The sequence below is a fragment of the Antechinus flavipes genome, chromosome 2, assembly GCF_016432865.1.
Source record: "Antechinus flavipes isolate AdamAnt ecotype Samford, QLD, Australia chromosome 2, AdamAnt_v2, whole genome shotgun sequence".
NCBI lineage: Eukaryota > Metazoa > Chordata > Mammalia > Dasyuromorphia > Dasyuridae > Antechinus > Antechinus flavipes.
The window spans coordinates 559,020,858-559,039,739 of NC_067399.1; the positions used below are offsets into that span (position 1 = coordinate 559,020,858).

The window sequence follows — 18,882 nt, forward strand, 5'->3', positions numbered from 1 at the left end:
TAAAACAAATTAAGTACAAGGAGAAATTGTCAAAATATTATTGTGAGAAACTTCAATTACCCATTTCAGAATTAGACAAATCAAACCAAAAAATGAACAAGAAAAAAGTTAAGCAACTAAATAGAATATTAGAAAAGTCAGAGTTTGAGTCATAAACATTTACTAAGCACATACTATGTGCTAGGCATTTTGCTAATTGCTGGGCATACAAAGAATGGAGTTTCTAATGAAACTTAAAATTTGATAGGAGTAGACACATATATAAAATGGCTGGAAAAATAAACTAAAAAGGAGAAGAGAGAGAGAGAGAAGGAGGGCAATGGATGGAAGACTTAAAATATGGTGGGAAATGATCTGAGAAGATGTGAGTCACAAAACTAATTTCGTGGCAGTGAGCCCCCCACCCTCCTCCTCCCCAACCCCGGGGGCGACTCCGGAGCCTGAATCTGTCGGCTGCGCGGGGAGCCCGGGATCCCGAGATCCTGAGACTCCGAGACTGAGCGACGCTAAGTAATCCTGAGAGATCGGGGGACGCACCCTGAGCAGCAGACGGACGCCGATCCGCTGAGAGACACGCAGGCACCCCAGACGGAGGTACTAAGGGACGTACAAGGGACCCCGAGACACAGGGACCCAGAAGAAAGGCTGAGAGACCCCTGAAACGGGGAGAGAGCGCAGGCCGGGTTGCGGACGCCCAGATGGATGAAGGACTTCATCAAATGTCTTGCTGAAATCCAGACATAACATGGCATTCTTCTGACCTATCAGCCCAGGAGCTCTATCAAAAAGAGAAATAAAGTCTGGCAAAACATATTCTGGATGAAAATTGTGAGTGGCGGTGCTGCAGCAAGACAAAAAACAGAACATCTAAGCAAAGAAAGAGTGTGGGCGTTTTGAGACCCAAAGTGGAAGGAGCAATAGGGACAAATACAGTCCATTCATGCCGACAGCTGATGAGGCTGGGAAGCAGCATACAGGGCCTGAGGAGGCAGATAGGCCCCCATCTATGTCCCGAAATGACCCAGCCCCTCTGGCTCCTTCCCGGCCCTGCTGCTTCTGCTGGTGCTGCTGCTGCAGCTGTTCATGGAATGAAGACCGGCAGCGGGCTTGGAAGACCTCTAGAGAGACCAGACTGGAGACCATCCCCAACTGTGAAAGCTGCACCAAGCCCAGCCAAGAGGAAGTCCAAAGCTGGGCAAAGTCTTTTGACAAGCTAATGAAGAATCCTGCTGGCCGAAATGTGTTCCGAGAGTTCCTCTGGACAGAATACAGCGAGGAGAACATGCTCTTCTGGCTGGCCTGTGAGGAGCTCAAGGGAGAAGGCAACAAGCAAGCCATCGATGAGAAGGCTCGGCTTATCTACGAGGACTATATTTCCATCCTTTCTCCCAAAGAGGTGAGCCTGGACTCCAGGGTACGAGAGGTCATCAACAAAAAGATGCAAGAGCCATCATCCCACACATTTGATGATGCCCAGCTACAGATCTACACCCTCATGCATAGGGACTCCTACCCTCGCTTCCTGAACTCAGCTTTCTACAAAGCCCTGCTCCTCAGCACCTCGAGATCCTCCTCCGAGTCCTAGGGCAGCCTCCCCTCCCCACGGAAGGATGGGGGCAGCCTAGACTCTTAGCTCAACAGCACCCAGAGGGACACGATCTGGCCACTTTGGAAAACGGGACCAAGGGGGCAGTTAGGCCCCTGCCCCCGCTCTTATAGAAACCTCAAGTTTTTCCACACAGAGTCGCCCTCTTTCCCTTGAGGTCACTGCCCACTACTTGTACTACAGTATTGGACCAAGTTATCTTCACAACCTCAGGCCTGACTTATTGTTAATAATAACAGCTCCCATTTCAAAAAAAAAAAAAAAAAAAAAAACTAATTTCGTGTTTCAGGCTGATGAATTTCTGGAGATCACAAAGTTCATGAGAGCAGCCATGTGGAAAATAATGATATGAATACACTGGGTAACCTCCTTAAATGGTAGAATATCTGGGAGGAGATGGGATAGACTTCTGTCCATTAGTTAATTGGAATAGAAAGAAATATACTTATTTCTCAGGTATATACTATATCTTTATAAAATGACTATGTATTAGAGCATATAACACTCAAAAATTGCCCAAAGGGAAGGAAGATAAACACCTTTTAATGACTATAATATAATCTTAATAAAGGGTCCCTGAATAAAAGGTTAAAATCATTCAATAATTAAAGAAATTAATATTAAATAATTGCTGTGTCTAAAAATATACAATAGAAATAACAATTTCATTATAGGTGATTACAACAATGACGTTGACATATCAATATCTGTTACATGCAACCAAAGCAGTTTTAAAGAAAAATTTCTAGAGCTAAATATGTTCATCAACAATTAACAGAGGGAAAAGATTAACAAATTATGCATACAACTAAAAAACCTAGAAAATTAACAAGTGAACTATCCTCATTTAAGAATCAAATTAGAAGTTTTGGACATTATAGAAAATTTGAATAAAATTGAAAGCTAAAAAGAAAGGGGAAAATAAATAATAAAGAAAAATAAGTTTCATTTCAAAAATCAATATAAAATTGTCACTAAACAATCTGATTTAAAAAGCAAAAAAACCCAAACCACTACCATTAAAATATAAAAAGAAATAAAAGAAATTATTGGAAACTTTACCCAAATATGTGTCAACAAAATTTACCACCTAAAAGAAAAAAGACGACTACTTACAAAAATAAAATGTTCAGATTAGCTGCATAAGAATTAGAGGGATTTATCCATTAATATGATTATTAGCTTACTAGCTCAGTCTAAGAAAAATAAATTGAACATTTTACAAATGATCTCCCAAAAAAAGGTTCCCATAATGAAATGAATTCACATTAAATGTCTACCAAAATTTCAGGGAAAGGCTAATTCCAATATTACATAAACTCTATGAAAACAGAAAAATAGGAAGAGAATTTACAAGATTGCTTCTATGATACAATATGATTTTGATACCAACATCTGGGAGAATCAAAATGGGGAAATTAAAGTTATAGACCAATATCTCTAATGAATATTGACACACTCCCAAATTAAATAAAATGTTAAGAAAAAGATTACCGCAACACATCACAAAGATTATTCCTTGGCCAACTTGGAATTATAACAGAAATACAGGGTTGGCTCAGTAATCAGACACTATCAATTTAGTAAACTATACTAAAAACAAAAAAATAAAGTGTTTCTATAAATAAATCCAATAAAAGCTTTTGATAACATATAATACCCATTTATATATATAAAAAATCCAACAGGAAAATATTGAAACATATGGATTTTCTCTTAATAGGATAAGTAGTATCTAAAACCTAGATTAAATATCATATAATGATAAACTAAAAGCCTTTTCATCTTAAGGTAAATATTTTCAATTTTTCCAAGTGAGCAATTTATGTTATATTGCCTGGGTATCATCATTGTGCCTGAGAGTGCTCTAGCTTGTCTATTAAAAAAAAAAAAACTCAAAAGAACAAAGGAAGCAAAATGAAATACATCTCTATGTTTCAGCAATCTCTCTTCCCTTAAGATTCACCTTCCTAGAACTTTTCAAGTGAAATAGCATTTTGGCTGCATTTTTCCTTTATTCCCCATAGTTTTTAACTTGTTACTTTTAAAGGAGTTTATTTCTTAAATTCTCTGCCTTAGTGGAATGTGACCATATGTTATATTTGTAACCCCATGCCTGCCATAATGCCATATATATGTATATACATATACACACATACATATATATCTATAGGTATATCTATCTATCTATCTATCTATCTATATATATAATATATATATGGATAAAATATATGGGTATATATGTTTATATGTACCCATATATTTTATCCATATATATATTATATATATATACATATTTATATAACATACATATATGTGTATATGTATGTATATCTGTGTATAGTAAGCATTTACTTATTGAATATATTGAAGCCTTACTATGTACCAAATACACCTCTTTTTCTAGGCAAACATGCTCTCGGTGTTGTTTTTTAACTTTATTCCTTGCACGCAGATCGCTATTAATGACATGTTATAATTTGTTCTCACATCCATTGTTGTTCTTCTCCTGTTCAATTGGATTTTCTGTAATTTTATTTCTGAAAATTCACAGTTTTATATTCTTCAAATTGTCATTTGAGCTTTCTTACATGGATTTTAGGGAATATATAAAAGGAATTCTCAAAATTCAAAGACTGCAAACTCCTAAAGGATGGCACTTGGCTTTGTCTTATTTTTGTATCCCTGAAAGAAATTAAATAGGATTTTAGAGTTTGTTTGTTTGTTTAATCCCCCAAACTGATTTTGTATCATACTGCCAGAAATGGATATGTTCTTAAAGAGAAAGAAAATTGAGTGTAAGGAGATTATTATAATATCTATATAACTTGTCAGATTGTAAAAAAAAATTATTGAAAATAGCAAAATAAATGACTGTCTTAAAATTAAATTGGTTCATCAGCCTTTAAACTACCCTCCTGAAATCTTGTTGCACAAAATCCATATTCTGAGGCAATAAAGTTCTCAAAATAAGGTTTGGGAATTTTTTAGATTTGGGACATACCTGTTCAGCTAAATATAAATGTTAATATATTAATTTACTCACTATCAAAGAATTCTTACCCTAAGTCCATTTGTGTCAGGCCATTTCCATTTGGGGGTCTGTCTTTGTCAGAAATGCAACTTATCTCTCAGGAACAATTATGCTTAGGTGTCAAGATAATACTATTAAAAAGCAAAAGTTCAGTCTTATGAATGTGATGTGATGAAATATCCTTCCTGGTGAACATCCTGAATTACTGAACCACAGAGACTACTTTAATGCATAAAGCCTTATTTTGTCCACCAGATTCCAAACTCTATAAAGGCATACTTTCATAAAGCAATTTCTTATTTTCCTGGAAATTCAAGGACCTTTCATCTGCTCCCTAAATTATACGTAGATGTAGTTGTGCTTTAATTATAGGCAACTGAGGAGAACAAAGAAAAGCTAAGGAATCAAAGGTGCAAAAATGTTCCAAATTCTACATTATGTTAAAGGGCTGGAAATCTTTAATATTTAGGATTTTGAATATAACCAAAAAAACAAAACACTTAAAACATTCACTTATTTTCTATACTGTGCATCACAGAGAGAATGCTCAAGTAGCAGTGGAGAAAAGAATGTCATTCCATATTATTTAAAACATTTAGACTATAAAGGTAACTGGAAGGTGGGGAAATGTGAGAGATGAGGAAAGAAGAAAGGGGCTTTCCATTACATTCTGTGTGAGAAGTATATCACTCAGGGAATATGTTTTCTCAAAGTGAAAATTTTAAACTCTTTCTACATTCCCCATGCTGCTTGTCAACAGAGAAATGAAAGGGAAAAAATATAACCATTGGGGTTTCACAGCTTTTGCACTTTGAAGAAATTGGCAATCCCACTCTACTTATCAAAACTCAGCATTTCTTGTAGTGGTGGATGCAGTATCCCTTGTACTTCTGCTTATGGAAGTAGTCAATTTAGGGGTAAGTTACTTATTGAAACCATTTTAAATTGGAGGAATTTTTTTTTCTTTGATGGAAAGGCATACCAAGTATTTCAAAAGTTGCCAGAATCATTCTTCTCTTAAGACTTCTTTTTCATTCACAGCAGTTTAATATACCAATTTACTGTTAACTGTTCACTATTGCATTCACTTACAAATTATTTTTAGTTTTGTTACTAAGAATTTTTTTTTACCTGAATAGATTTTCCATGAAGATGTACTGGTCACACAAAACACTCCTTTCCATTAACACATTTCTGTGAATCTATTTACTAGATTACCTTAGGTAGAACAACCATAAAATATTTGTTAGTACATAGCATTATGTAAAATTATGAAAAGGATGAATTTGCAGAAATATCAGATTTTTATAAACTGATTTATGAAGTAAGAATACCCAGAAAGATCTATTTTTAAATAAATCAAATTAATTTTTTAAATTTATTTTTTAACACACTGCTTTGTGAATCATGTTGGGTGAGGAAAATCAGAGAAAAGGGGAAAAAAAACATAGGAGAGATTTTAAAAAATAGGAAAAAAGTGAACATAGCATGTGTTGATTCAGTTCCCTTAGTTTTTTTTTTTTTTTTTTCTGGAAGCAGATGACATTTTTCGTCCAAAGTCTATTGGACTTTGGATCACTGAACCACTGAAAAGACACAAGTATTTCCTAGTTGATTATTGCACATTCTTGTTGTTCTGTGTAGAATGTGTTCCTTGTTCTGCTTGTTTTAGTCAGCATCAGTTCATGTAAATCTTTCCAAGCTTTTATAAAATCAGCTTGTTCATCATTTTTATAGAACAATAATATTCCAGCACCTTCATATACCACAACTTGTTCAGTCATTCCCCAATTGATAGGCATCTACTCATTTTCCAATTCTTTACTCCCACAAGAAGAGCTGATACAAACATTTTTGCACATGTGGGTGTTTTTCCCTCCTTTGTGATTTCCTTGAAATACAGACTCAGTAATGGCACTGCTGGGTCAAAAGGTATGCACAGTTTTATACCCTTTGGGTACAGTTCTAAATTGCTCTCCAGAATGGTTAGATCATTTCACAACTGTACTAATAATGCACAAGTTTCCCAATTTTCCCACATGCCCACCAATATTTATCATTATCTTTTCTTGTCAATATCTATTTTTTAAAAATTCCTTACTTTAAAGGAAAAAAATCTGAAAGCCTTAAGAACTATAAAGTGGGAGGGGGTGGAGCCAAGATTGTGGAGAGTAGGCAGACCTTTAACTGAGCTGTTTCAGGTATCCCTCTGATCAATAACAGATTCTAGCCTCTAAACTTGTTTTGGAGCGACAGAATCCACAAGTATTTGATGTGCAACAAACTTTCACCAGAAGATATTTTGGAAGAACTTCAGAAAAGATGTTTTAATCAGGCATAGGGTAGGTGACTAAACACAGGCACAGTGCAGGGACTCAGGGTCATATGGCATCCATTCTTCTGGAAGACTCTTAGTTAAAATACAGCAGTGTTGGCTATTCTATCCTGGTTATAAGCAAGTGGCTCAGCATATTAACTGTGATACATCCAATGCAAATATAAACAGCAAATAGTGAGCCTTTGAACCTCAGATTAATAGGAGACCTGGATACACCCACATAACACAGGAAAGAAGCCACTAGCACTGGCCCATGGCAGCCTAAAGCTATTGTCACCTATAGAGGAAGCTTGAGAAAATCTCCCCTTTGCCCTAAGAGCAGACCTCAATATTTTAAAAAATGAGCAAAAGCAAAAAGAATTCTGATCACAGATAGCTTTTATGGAGGAAGACAAGAAAAGACCTCAAATCAAAAAAATCCTAAAGGCAAATCATCTCCAGATGAAGCCACAAAGGATGATATGAGATGGACTCCATCTCACAAGGTTCTCTATGAAGAATTCAAAAAGGAGTGTAAAGGAAAGAAGAAGAAAATGGGGAAAGGAAATGGAAATTTTGTAAGAGACTTTGGAGAAACACAGAAAATATTTTTTAAAATGCTTAAAATAGATTTAATAAAATAGAAAAATCATAACACTCCTTATAAAATAGATTTGACAAAATGGAAAAAGCAAATAACTTCTTACAAAATAGATTTGAAAAAGAAACCAATTAGTTGAAAAACAGAATTTGTGAATTGGGGAAAAAATCAACTGAACAAAATGTGTCATTTAAACATTCAATTGGACAAATTCAAATGGAGATAAAAAAACCCAACTGCATAAAATAATTCACTAAAAATTAGCATTGAAGAAATGTAAGTAAATGACTCTATGAAACTTCAAATATCAATTTAAAAAAACAAAAAAAAATTAAGAAAATGTAAAATACCTCAATGGAAAAACAACTGACCTGGAAAATAGATATAGGAAAGACAGTTTAAGAATTATTGAACTTTTTGAAAACCATGATGTAAAAAGAGCCTAGACATCATCTTTCAGGAAATCATCAAGGAAAACTACCCTGATGGCCTAGAGCCAGAGTGTAAAATAGTCATTGAAAGAATTCATCAATCACCTCCTGAAAGAGACTTCAAAATAAAAACTCCAAGAAACATCACATCTAAATTTCAGAATTATAAAATCAAGAGAAAAAATTGAGAGCAGTTGGAAAGAAAAAAATCAAGTATTGAGGAGATACAATCCGGATTGCCTAGGATTTTAATAGCTTCCACTTTAAAGGATCATAGGGTCTAGAATCTGATATTCTGAAAGACAAAGGAACTTGGATTGCAGCCAGGAATCAACTACCCAGCAAAGCATTATCTTTCAGGGGAAAAGATGGACATTCAATAAAAAAGGTGAATTGTATTCATTTCTGATGAAAAGAACAGGGATGAAGGGAAAATTTGATCTTCAAAGAGAAGCATGAAAAGGTAAAAATGAAAGAAAAAGTAACTTGCTTTTAAAAGTTAAAAATCTAGTGAAGAAGGGAGGGAAAAAGAAAAAGAAAAGCATAACTTGGAATAAATAAGATGGCAGAAAATGCAGAATTATTTATTTTAACTGTGAATGGGAATGGGATGAACTGTCCCATAAAATGGAAGCAGATAGCAGACTGGATTAAAAGTCAGAATTCTATAATATGTTGTTTACAAAAAATACATTTAAAGCAGAGTGATACGTACAGAGTAAAAGTAAAAAGCTAGAACAGAATCTATCATGTTTCAACTGAAATAAAAAAGCAAGGGTAACAATCCTGATCTCACAACAAACAAAAGCAAAAATTGATCTAATTTTTAAAAATAAGAAAGGAGACTATATCTTTCTAAAGGGAACCATATATAACGAAGCAATATCAACACTAAACATATATGCGTCAAGTGGTATAGCAACCAAATTTGTAGAGGACAAATTAAGAGAGCTGAAAGAAGTAACAGAAAGCAAAATTATACTAGTGGGAGACCTCAACTTTGTTCTCTAACTAAAGAACTAGATAAACTGAGCCATAAAAAAATAAAGAAGTTAAGGAAGTAAATAGAATTTTTAGAAAAATTAGGTATGATAGATCTTTGGAGAATATTGAATGGAGACAGAAAGGAGTCTACTTTTTTCTCAGCAGTACATGGAACCTACACAAAAATTGACCATGTATTAGGGCATAAAACCTCAGAATCAAATGCAGAAAGGAAGAAATAATAAATGATGCAATAAAAATTACAAGCAATAAAAGGCCAACAGTAAATAGACTAAAATTAATTGGAAACTAAATAATCTAATACTAAAGAATGAATGGGTAAAACAACAAATAATAGACACAATTAATAATTTCATCCAAGAAAATGACCAGATGAGAAAACATACCAAAATTTGTGGGATGCAGCCAAAGTGGTTATTGCTTTGGGAATTTTTATATCTCTAGATGCTTACTTGCATAAAAAAGAGAAAGAGAAGATCAATTAATTGGGCTTTCAACTAAAAAAAAAAACTAGAAAAGAAGAAATTAAAAACCCTTCATTAAATACCAACTTTGAAATTCTGAAAATGAAAGGGGACATTAATTAAATTAAAAGTAAGAAAACTATTGAACTGATAAGTAAAACTAAGTTGGTTTTATGAAAAAGCCAACAAAATAGGCAAATCTTTAAGTAATTTGATTACAAAAAGGAAAGAAGAAAATCAAATTGCTAGTTTCAAAAATGAAAAGGGAGGCCTTTCTGCCAATGAAGAGGAAATTAGAGCAATGATTGGGAGTTTTTTTGCCCAACTATCTTGTCAATAAATTTGATGATCTAAGTGAAGTGGAGGAATTCCTACAAAAATGTAGCTTGCCTAAGTTAACAGAAGAGGAAATAAATTACTTAAATAGTACCATTTTAGAAAAAGAAATATAAAAAGCTATTAATCAACTCCCTAAGAAAAAATCTCCAGGGCCAGATGAATTTACATGTGAATTCTACCAAATATTTTTAAAAAAACAATTAATTCCAATACTGTGCAAACTATTTAAGAAAAAAAAAGGAAAAGGGGTCCTACCAGAAAAATTTTTATGACAGAGATATGGTGTTGATACTGAAACCAGGTAGTATCAAAAGAGAAAAAGAAAATTATAGAATAATTTCCCTGATGAATATAGATGCAAAAATCTTAAGTAAAATATGAATAAAGGGATTACAGAAAGTCACCCCCAGGATAATACATTGTGACCAAGTAGGATTTATACCAGGAATATAGAGTTGGTTCAATATTAGGAAAACTATTAACATAATTGATTATATCAATAATCAACCTCACATAAATCATATGATTATCTCAAGAGATGCAGAAAAACCATTTGATAAAATCCAACACTCATTCCTATTAAAATCATTAGAGAATATAAGAACAAATGATATGTTCCTTAAAATGATCAGTAGCATCCAATTAAAACCATCAGCAAGCATCATGTGTAAAGCAGACAAACTAGAACCATACACAATAAGATCATGGGTGAAACAAGGTTGCCCTTTATCACAGTTACTATTCAATATTGCATTAGAAATGTTAGCTTTGGCAATAAAAGAAGAAAATGAGATTAAAGGAATTAGAGTAGGTAGTGAGGAAACCAAATTATCATTCTTTGCAGATGATATTATAGCATACTTAGAGTACCCTAGAGAATTAACTAAAAAACTACTAGAAACAATTCACAACTTTAGCAAAGTTGCAGGATACAAAATAAATACACATAAATCATCAACATTTTTTTATATGTTACCAACAAAGTCCAGCATCAAGAGGTACAAAGAGAAATTCCATTTATAATAACTTTCCTTAGTACAAAATGTTAGGGAATTTATCTGCCAAGGAAAAGTCAGGAAATGTATGCACACAACTACAAAAGAAATAAAGTCAGATGTAATTAATTGGAAAAATATAAAGTGCTCATGGGTGGTACAAGTGAATGTAATAAAAATGACAATACTACCTAAATTAATCTACTTATTCAGTGCCATATCAATAAAACTCCCAATAAATTATTTTATAGATCTAAAAAAATAATAATAACAAAGTTCACCTGGAAGCACAAAAGGTCAAGAATTTCAAGGGCATTAATGAAAAAATGCCAATGAAGATGGTCTAGCTATGCCATACCTAAAATTATATTATAAAGCAGTGGTCATCAAAACCATTTGGTACTGGTTAAGAAATAGAATAGTCAGTCAGTGCAATAGCTTAGGTACATGGGACAAAATAGTCAATGACTATAGTAATCTAGTGTTTGACAAATCCAAAGATTCCATTTATTTGGGGGGGGGGGGCGGGGAGAATAAGAACTCACTATTTAACAAAAAATTCTGGGAAAATTGGAAATTAGCAGAAAGTAGGCACTGACCCACACCTAACACCATGTATTAAGATAAGGTCAAAATAGGTTCATGATTTAGACATGAAGAGTAATATTATAAGCAAATTAGAAGAACATAGGATAATTTACTTTTCAGATCTGTAGATAAAGAAAGAATTTGTGACCAAAAAGAATTGGAACTCATTATTGAACACCAAATAGATCATTTTGATTATAGTAAGTTAAAGTGTTTTTGTGCAAACCAAAGTAATACAAAGTTAAAAGGAAAGCAATAAACTGAGAAAACAGTTTTCTATTTAAGGGTTTTGATAAATGTCTCATTTCAAAAATATATAAAGAATTAACTTAAATATATAAGAATTCAAATCATTCTCAAATGGATAAGCAGGCAAATTATATGAACAAACTATTTTCAGATGAAATTAAACCATTTCTAGTCATATGAAAAGGTGCTCTAAATAACTATTGATCAGAGAAATGCAAATTAAGACAACTCTGAAATACCACCACACACCTTTCAGATTGGCTAAGATGGATGGCAGGAAAAGAAAATGATGAATATTGGAGGGGGTGTTAGAAAACTGGGACTCTAATATATTGTTGGTGGAATTATGAATGGATCCAACTAATCTTGAAGCAATTCGGAACTATGCCCAAAGAGTTATCAAACTGTGCATCCCTTTTGACCCAGCAGTGTTTCTACTGGGCTTATAAGCCAGAGATCTTAAGGGAGGAAAAGGGACCCACATGTGCAAAAATGTTTGTGGCAGCCCTTTTTGTAGTGGCTAGAAATTGGAACCTGAATGTATGCCCATTGATTGGAGATGGCTAAATAATTTATGGTATATGAATGTTATGAAATATTATTGTTCTGTAAGAAATCATCAGCAGGATGATTTCAGAGAGGCCTGGAGAGACTTACATGAATTGATACTAAGTGAAATGAGTAGAAACAGGAGATGATACATATGGCAACAACAAGATTATGTGATGATCAGTTCTGATGGTCAGGGGCTCTCTTACACAATGAGACAATTCAAGCCAGTTTCAATGGTCTTGTGTTGAAGAGAGCCATCTGCACCCTGCAAGAGGACTGTGGAAACTGAGTGTGGATCATAACATAGTATTTTGATTTTTTGTTGTTGTTTTCTTGCATTTTATTTTCTTTCTCATTTTTTTTCCTTTTTTGGTCTGATTTTTCTTGTGCAGCAGGATATTTATGGAAATATGCATGGAAGAATCTCACATGTTTAACAAGTATTGGATTACTTGCCATCTAGGAAAGTGGATGGGGAGGAGAGGGAAGAGTTTGGAATACAAGGTTTTGCAAGGGTCAATGTTGACAATTATCCATGCATATATTATGAAATTTAAAAACTTTAATTTTAGAGGCAGCTGGGTGGCACAGTGGACTTCCTAGCTGTGTGATCCTGGGCAAGTCACTTGACCCCAATTGCCTCAGCAAAGAAATAAAAAAAAAATTAAAAACTTTAATTTTAAAAATACAATTCTAATGTATGCAACAACTAATACAATTTCAGAAAATGGATCACATGCTACCTATCTTCTGACAGAGAGATGATGACAAGTGTTGTAGAATTAGGCCTACATTTTCAGTCATGGCCAATGAGTGAAATGGCTTTGCTTAATTACAAAATTAAGAAATTTTAACTGTTGCAGACAAGAAAATAAGATTAGCAAGTGATAGGAAAGTCAAAAAAAGTCAAAAAAAAATGTTTATATGGAAGTAAAAAGATGCACAAGAAACAAAGGGAATATATTCAGAGGCAAATTCAGTCGTCAGAGTGATTAGTTTCTAAACTAATATATTGAATTTATTATTTATTTTAAACAAATATAAGCTATAAACACAATTGTGATTTGTATTTATATAATATTATTGTTTTCTCTGTTTTGTATGGAGAGGTAGTTGATATAGTAAATAGAAACCAGTCATGAAGGCAGACTATTCTGAGTTCAAGTACTTTTTCTAAAACATGATGATGGTGGACATGTTTGGACAAGCTTTAACCTTTGAATAACTAGGCATCTCTGTAATGCTATAATTTGCAGAGAAGAATTGGTAAATGGAATCTCCTAACTCAGAAGTTCCTAAATGAATGATATATTAGTTCTAGATCTGATTCCTTCATGTATAAAAATGACTATGTTTCTTATATTTTTCAGATAAAAAAATATTAAAAACTGGTTATAGGTTTCCTAATTTCCCATCTAGTCCTTATTCTCACTGAAATATGCCATATTTCTTTTTAAAAGGCCATAAATGCATGCTGATGGAAGTTGATACAATGTATGTTTGCACAGTAAACTTCTTTCTCTCTCTCTGTCTCTCTCTCTGTGTGTGTACTCTGTCTCTGTCTCTCTCTGTGTCTCTCTGTCTCTGTCTCAGTCTCTCTCTGTTTCTCTGTCACACACACACACACACACACACACACAGAGAGAGAGAGAGAGAGAGAGAGAGAGAGAGAGAGATACTTAGGAGATCTGAGGGAGAAGACAGTTCAACTGGAAAAACAAAATTAGACAGCTGCCAGAAACCTATTGGAGAGAATTAGAGAAGTCAGATTCCTTATATGCAGAACAAGATCCAGAGCAGGTATTTATGTGACTCAACTGCCCATTCATGGGTAAGCAAGCCATGTTTCATAGGCAGCATGTGTTCAATAAAACCTTTGTACCCTTGCCAAAACTTGGCCTGCCAGAGTGATTTCCATGGATTGTGTCAGCAAATGTTATTAGCAAATTGTGTAGTTAACATAATGTAAGATTTTTATTGCCTCTGTATACACAGTGCTTACATATCAGAAAGTTTTTGATAGTTACCTCCTACAAGTCCTCTGAGAAAGGAAACCGGATTTTAAATAGCATGTTTACAACTAATCAGGATTGTTTCTAACCCTGTAAATTCTAGGTGGGAGAGGAGCCCATCAGCTTCAGTTTTAATTAGTTGTGGCAATTAGTTGTTGTTTTTTTTTTCCTCCCTTCCCCCAGGAAGAACCACGAACATGGACCAGCAGGCTTTTCAATCCATTATTCTGCTTCAGAAATGTGCTTTTTCTCTCATTTCTGAGAAACCTCAAATCATCTTTTCTTCTCTCTGCCCTCAAAAAACTCCAGTAGTAATATGCAGTGATACAAAGACATTTCCACTCTTACATTCTGCTATAAGGCTAAATGTTTATATCAGTACAAAATATCCAAGGAGAAATAAAAAGGAAATGATGCCAACACAATAGGAAAAAAATATTTCTCTGAGTTACTAAGAGCAAAAGAATATAGTACTAGGTCCACAGAATTTGAGCTTCTCCAGACTGCATATCTTTGCAAATTGCCCTTCCTGTAACCATTAGGAAGACAGGAATTCATTATTTATTTTTCTAAAGACTGAATATATAATAATGGCTTTCATATATTTACAACTAGCAGCATATAATGTTCAAAGAATTCTAAGTTGCTATTGAAATTGTGTGTAACCTAAAGTTTGGTTGGAGCAAACTTGAAAAGATTGAAAATCAAAGGATGGTTCCGATTAGGAATCAAATTTGGGTTCTCCTACTCTAATATTAGCCAGACCACTGTGGTTTCAGAAACACTGAAAAACTGAGTTGGATATCTTGGAAGCAATGGTCTTGTAGTAGATTTTCTGGTTTTGATCAGCCAATAAGTTCAGGATAGTTCAGAAACATATTTGTGGAAATTGGTAGACAAAACATTTATGCCCTTCTAACCAACTTGGAACAGGGTTAAATAAACATGTTTGCTTTTCCCTCCTGAAGATGTTCATTTAAAATCATGAGGAATATGCATGATCTACTTATGGAAACAAGCAGGTCCGGAGTTAACATTTTCACATGGAAAAAAATGCTGTTAAGGATTTTAGACTCCAGTCAGGTGTCCAAAACCTTAACTCATTTGCAAAGATTTGTTTAGCTCCACATTCATCTGAGAAATGTCTAAGTTTTGCAAACAAATGTAATATTAACAAAGTGACAAACACAAACATTTTGGTGAAAAACTTCCTTTTGCTAACTACCTACAAAGAATTCCCCAAAATAAAAACATAGGGACATAAACTATTGGAAATGGGACCAGATTATATATCTAAAATTATTGATTTAATTAATTCTACACACACACATACACACACACACACACACACACACACACACACACACACACACATCCAACTAGAAATGGATAAGTTAGGTAGAAATTTACTAAGAATTTTCTATATGCACCTCACACTTCTGAGATTGGCTAAGATGAAAGGAAAAGATAATGATAAACATTGGAGGAGATGTGAGAAAACTGGGAAACATGCATTGTGGTGGAGTGGTGAAATGATCCAACCATTCTAGAAAATAATCTGAAATTATAAAGGGGAATAAATCTATGCTAATTTTTGATCCAGAAGTGCCATTACTGGATCTGTATTTCAAAGAAATCATGAAGTAGGGAAAAGTACCCACATGTGCAAAAATGTTTGTAGCTCTTCTTATGAGAACAAAGAATTAAGTAGATGCCCATCAACAGGGGAATGATTGAACAAGTTGTGATATATGAAGGTAATGGAATATTATTGTTCTATAAAAATGATGAAACAGCTGATTATAGAAAGGCTTGGAAAGATTTACATGAACTGATGCTGAATCAAACAAGCAGAACCAAGAATACAATGTAGATGATAACAGAAAAAATGTGCAATGATCAATTATGAAAGACTTGTTTCTTTTCAGTGCTTCAGTGATCTAAAGCAATCCCAATAGACTTTGAATAGAAAATGACATCTGCATCCAGAAAAAGAACTAATACGATTGAATCAACATATACTATGTTCACTTTTTTTCTGTTTATTTTTATCTTTTCCATGGTTTTTCCCTTTTGCTTTGATTTTTCTCTCCCAACATGATTCATAAATCAATGTATATTAAAAATAATAATAATAAACAAAAAAATTTAAAAACATTTCTATAGGCTAAGCACTGGAAAAACAATTTTAACTCAATTTATTGTGATTGTTATTGTGAAATATTGATATAACAAAATTGCAGTAAGCTCCTTGACAGCAGGGACTATCTCTATATGCTTTAAGTTTAGCATAGTGACTTATATATAGTAGATGTTTAATAAAGGCTTGTTACTTGACTTAGTACTTATTCTTCATGATTATTATAAAGCTCAAATAAAATTATATATTTAAATTGTCTATCAAACTTCAATATATTACATAAATGCCAACTGCAATAATAATGATGATAATCATTATTAATATTCAGTGAATCATTTGCTGAACACTATCTTATTCAAGTTTTACAAGTTTTATATTTACCATTTGTTGAATGAATAAGATAGTGTCCAGCAAATATATATATATGTGATACAAAGATAATTTTGATATGATCCTTGCCCTTAAGTAACTTATAATGTATTAAGAATTAGATATGTGCAGAGATGACTACAATTAAAGTAATATGCTATTATTACTGTCAAAAATATGGTACAAATATATTGTTTTTTCATATCCCATTTAAGACTCTTGGCAATGAATAATGTTCCACTAAAAATATTATCTCAAACCCAGCAGATTTTATATACTTAAGCATATCTTTTAAATAATTATCTATTTTCTTTACAACATTCTATTGCAATTAGTTTTTTTTTTTTAATTTGTCAATTCTTGTAATCAGTCACAAAATAGGCATAGGTGTCAAGCCAAGCAGAATAAAGAAAAAAAGTCAAACTAATGTGACTCTTAATATGACTACTCTATTTCTGGCAAAAAAAAAAAAAGACCACTAATTTAATCCTAGATTATGACCATGATTCATATGCTCCTTTTTCTTTTAAAATGTGTCAGTGTTGTCATTAAGTGTAAAACTCTCATATTTATACTGGCTTGCCCTGTTAAATATTATCATAGTTAAATCATTTTAAAATCCATTTTACTCATAGGAAAAAAAAGCAAATACAAAGAGGACATATATAATTACACAGGGAGGAAAACCTTAAATTTAGTGGTTTACAAGAGCATTTCAGTGAATTTATTTTTTACCCTAAAGATATAGAATTCTTTTATATGCATCAAGACTAAGGTTTTTAATCAATCATATAAGATAAAGAAATGAGTTTATACTTACACTTGCCTAATAGAACTGTACTTAGGAACCTAGTTGGTGCATCAAACCACAATGAAAATATTGCTTTAGGAGTATGATTTATCAATTTATAGAGCTTTTTATTACAGTAATTTTTTTCCATCTCTATTTTGATTTCTCACCCTACCACTTGTGAAATGGAATCTCATCATCTAACTTAATTGCTGAATGGGAAATTTCTGCAGCTAGTGAGCTTCTTTTTTGTAAATTGAATAAATTTTGCAATACCCTAAGGATTTAAATTTCTAAAGAAGTAAAGAGAAATGTGAAAATGGTCACATTTAGTACAACATCTAGTATAGGTTCTTTTTTTCCCATAGTTTTCTTATTGTGGCAAACTACTGAAATGGATAAATAATGTTGCCAATAATTCTTTCTATCTCCAAACAAACCAATAGAAAAAAAGGTTAAAAAAAATAGACAGAAAAATAAATAAATAAATGAAGCCAAGTTGCCCATCACCCATTAAAAAAAAAAAAGCTTTCCAACTCTGTTAGACATTTAATCATATTACTGCTCCCAAAGCCATCAGAGCCAATTTAATCAAATTGTATCATAGCCACGGTGTTATTGTTTTCCAAGCCTATTAGAAAAATAAAAGTTGGCACTTATTAAATGAGTATTCTCTTGCATGTTGATTGCTTTGCTAATTTCTTGTTTATAATCCCTTGTTTTGTCTTCAGAGAGAAGGGTGAATTTCAGTATATTTTAGTCAGTAAATACAGGGATGTTACTACAACTTGAAACATGTCAGCTGCACATAGTGGAAAAACAATGTCAACTTTTCTGTGGCATAATTTTCCTTTTACTTTAGGAAAGACCAGGGGAATGAAGAAATATGAATGTCTATCAACTGAGATGGAATTGAATTTAGAGTCATTGAACTTCATCCCATTTTATGAACATTATCACATTATTAGCTTGTTTATCAAGGAAAAGGGGAACAGAATGGTTGTATAGATAGATAGATAGATAGATAGATAGATAGATAGATATCTTTCCATAACTTTGTTTCTAGATCAAAATGGATTCAACTATATCCTATTTTGAAATAGCTTTCTTTTTTTAATATTAGTTTTTAGTTTCAAAATACATGTGCAGATAGTTTAAAATATTCATCCTTGCAAAACCTTATGTTCCATTTTTTTCTCCCTCCCTTCCCTCCACCCCCTCCCCTGATGGTAAGCAATCCAAAATAGGTTAATATTTGCAATTCTTCTATACATATTTCCACAATTATCATGCTGCACAAGAAATATCAGATCAAAAAGGGAAAAATGAGAAAGAAAAAAGCAACAAGCAAACAGCAACAAAAATGGTGAAAATACTATGCTGTGATCCA

The 18,882-nt window shown here is 33.1% G+C and overlaps 1 protein-coding gene across 1 annotated transcript; it reads left to right on the forward strand.

Annotated features, from left to right (window-relative positions):
- Positions 1-427: 427 nt before the first annotated feature.
- LOC127547127 (regulator of G-protein signaling 19-like) lies at positions 428-1,664 on the forward strand. The gene has a single exon (XM_051973956.1). The coding sequence runs from the start codon at positions 941-943 to the stop codon at positions 1,583-1,585; it is 645 nt and encodes a 214-aa protein (XP_051829916.1). The 5' UTR covers positions 428-940; the 3' UTR covers positions 1,586-1,664.
- Positions 1,665-18,882: the final 17,218 nt, after the last annotated feature.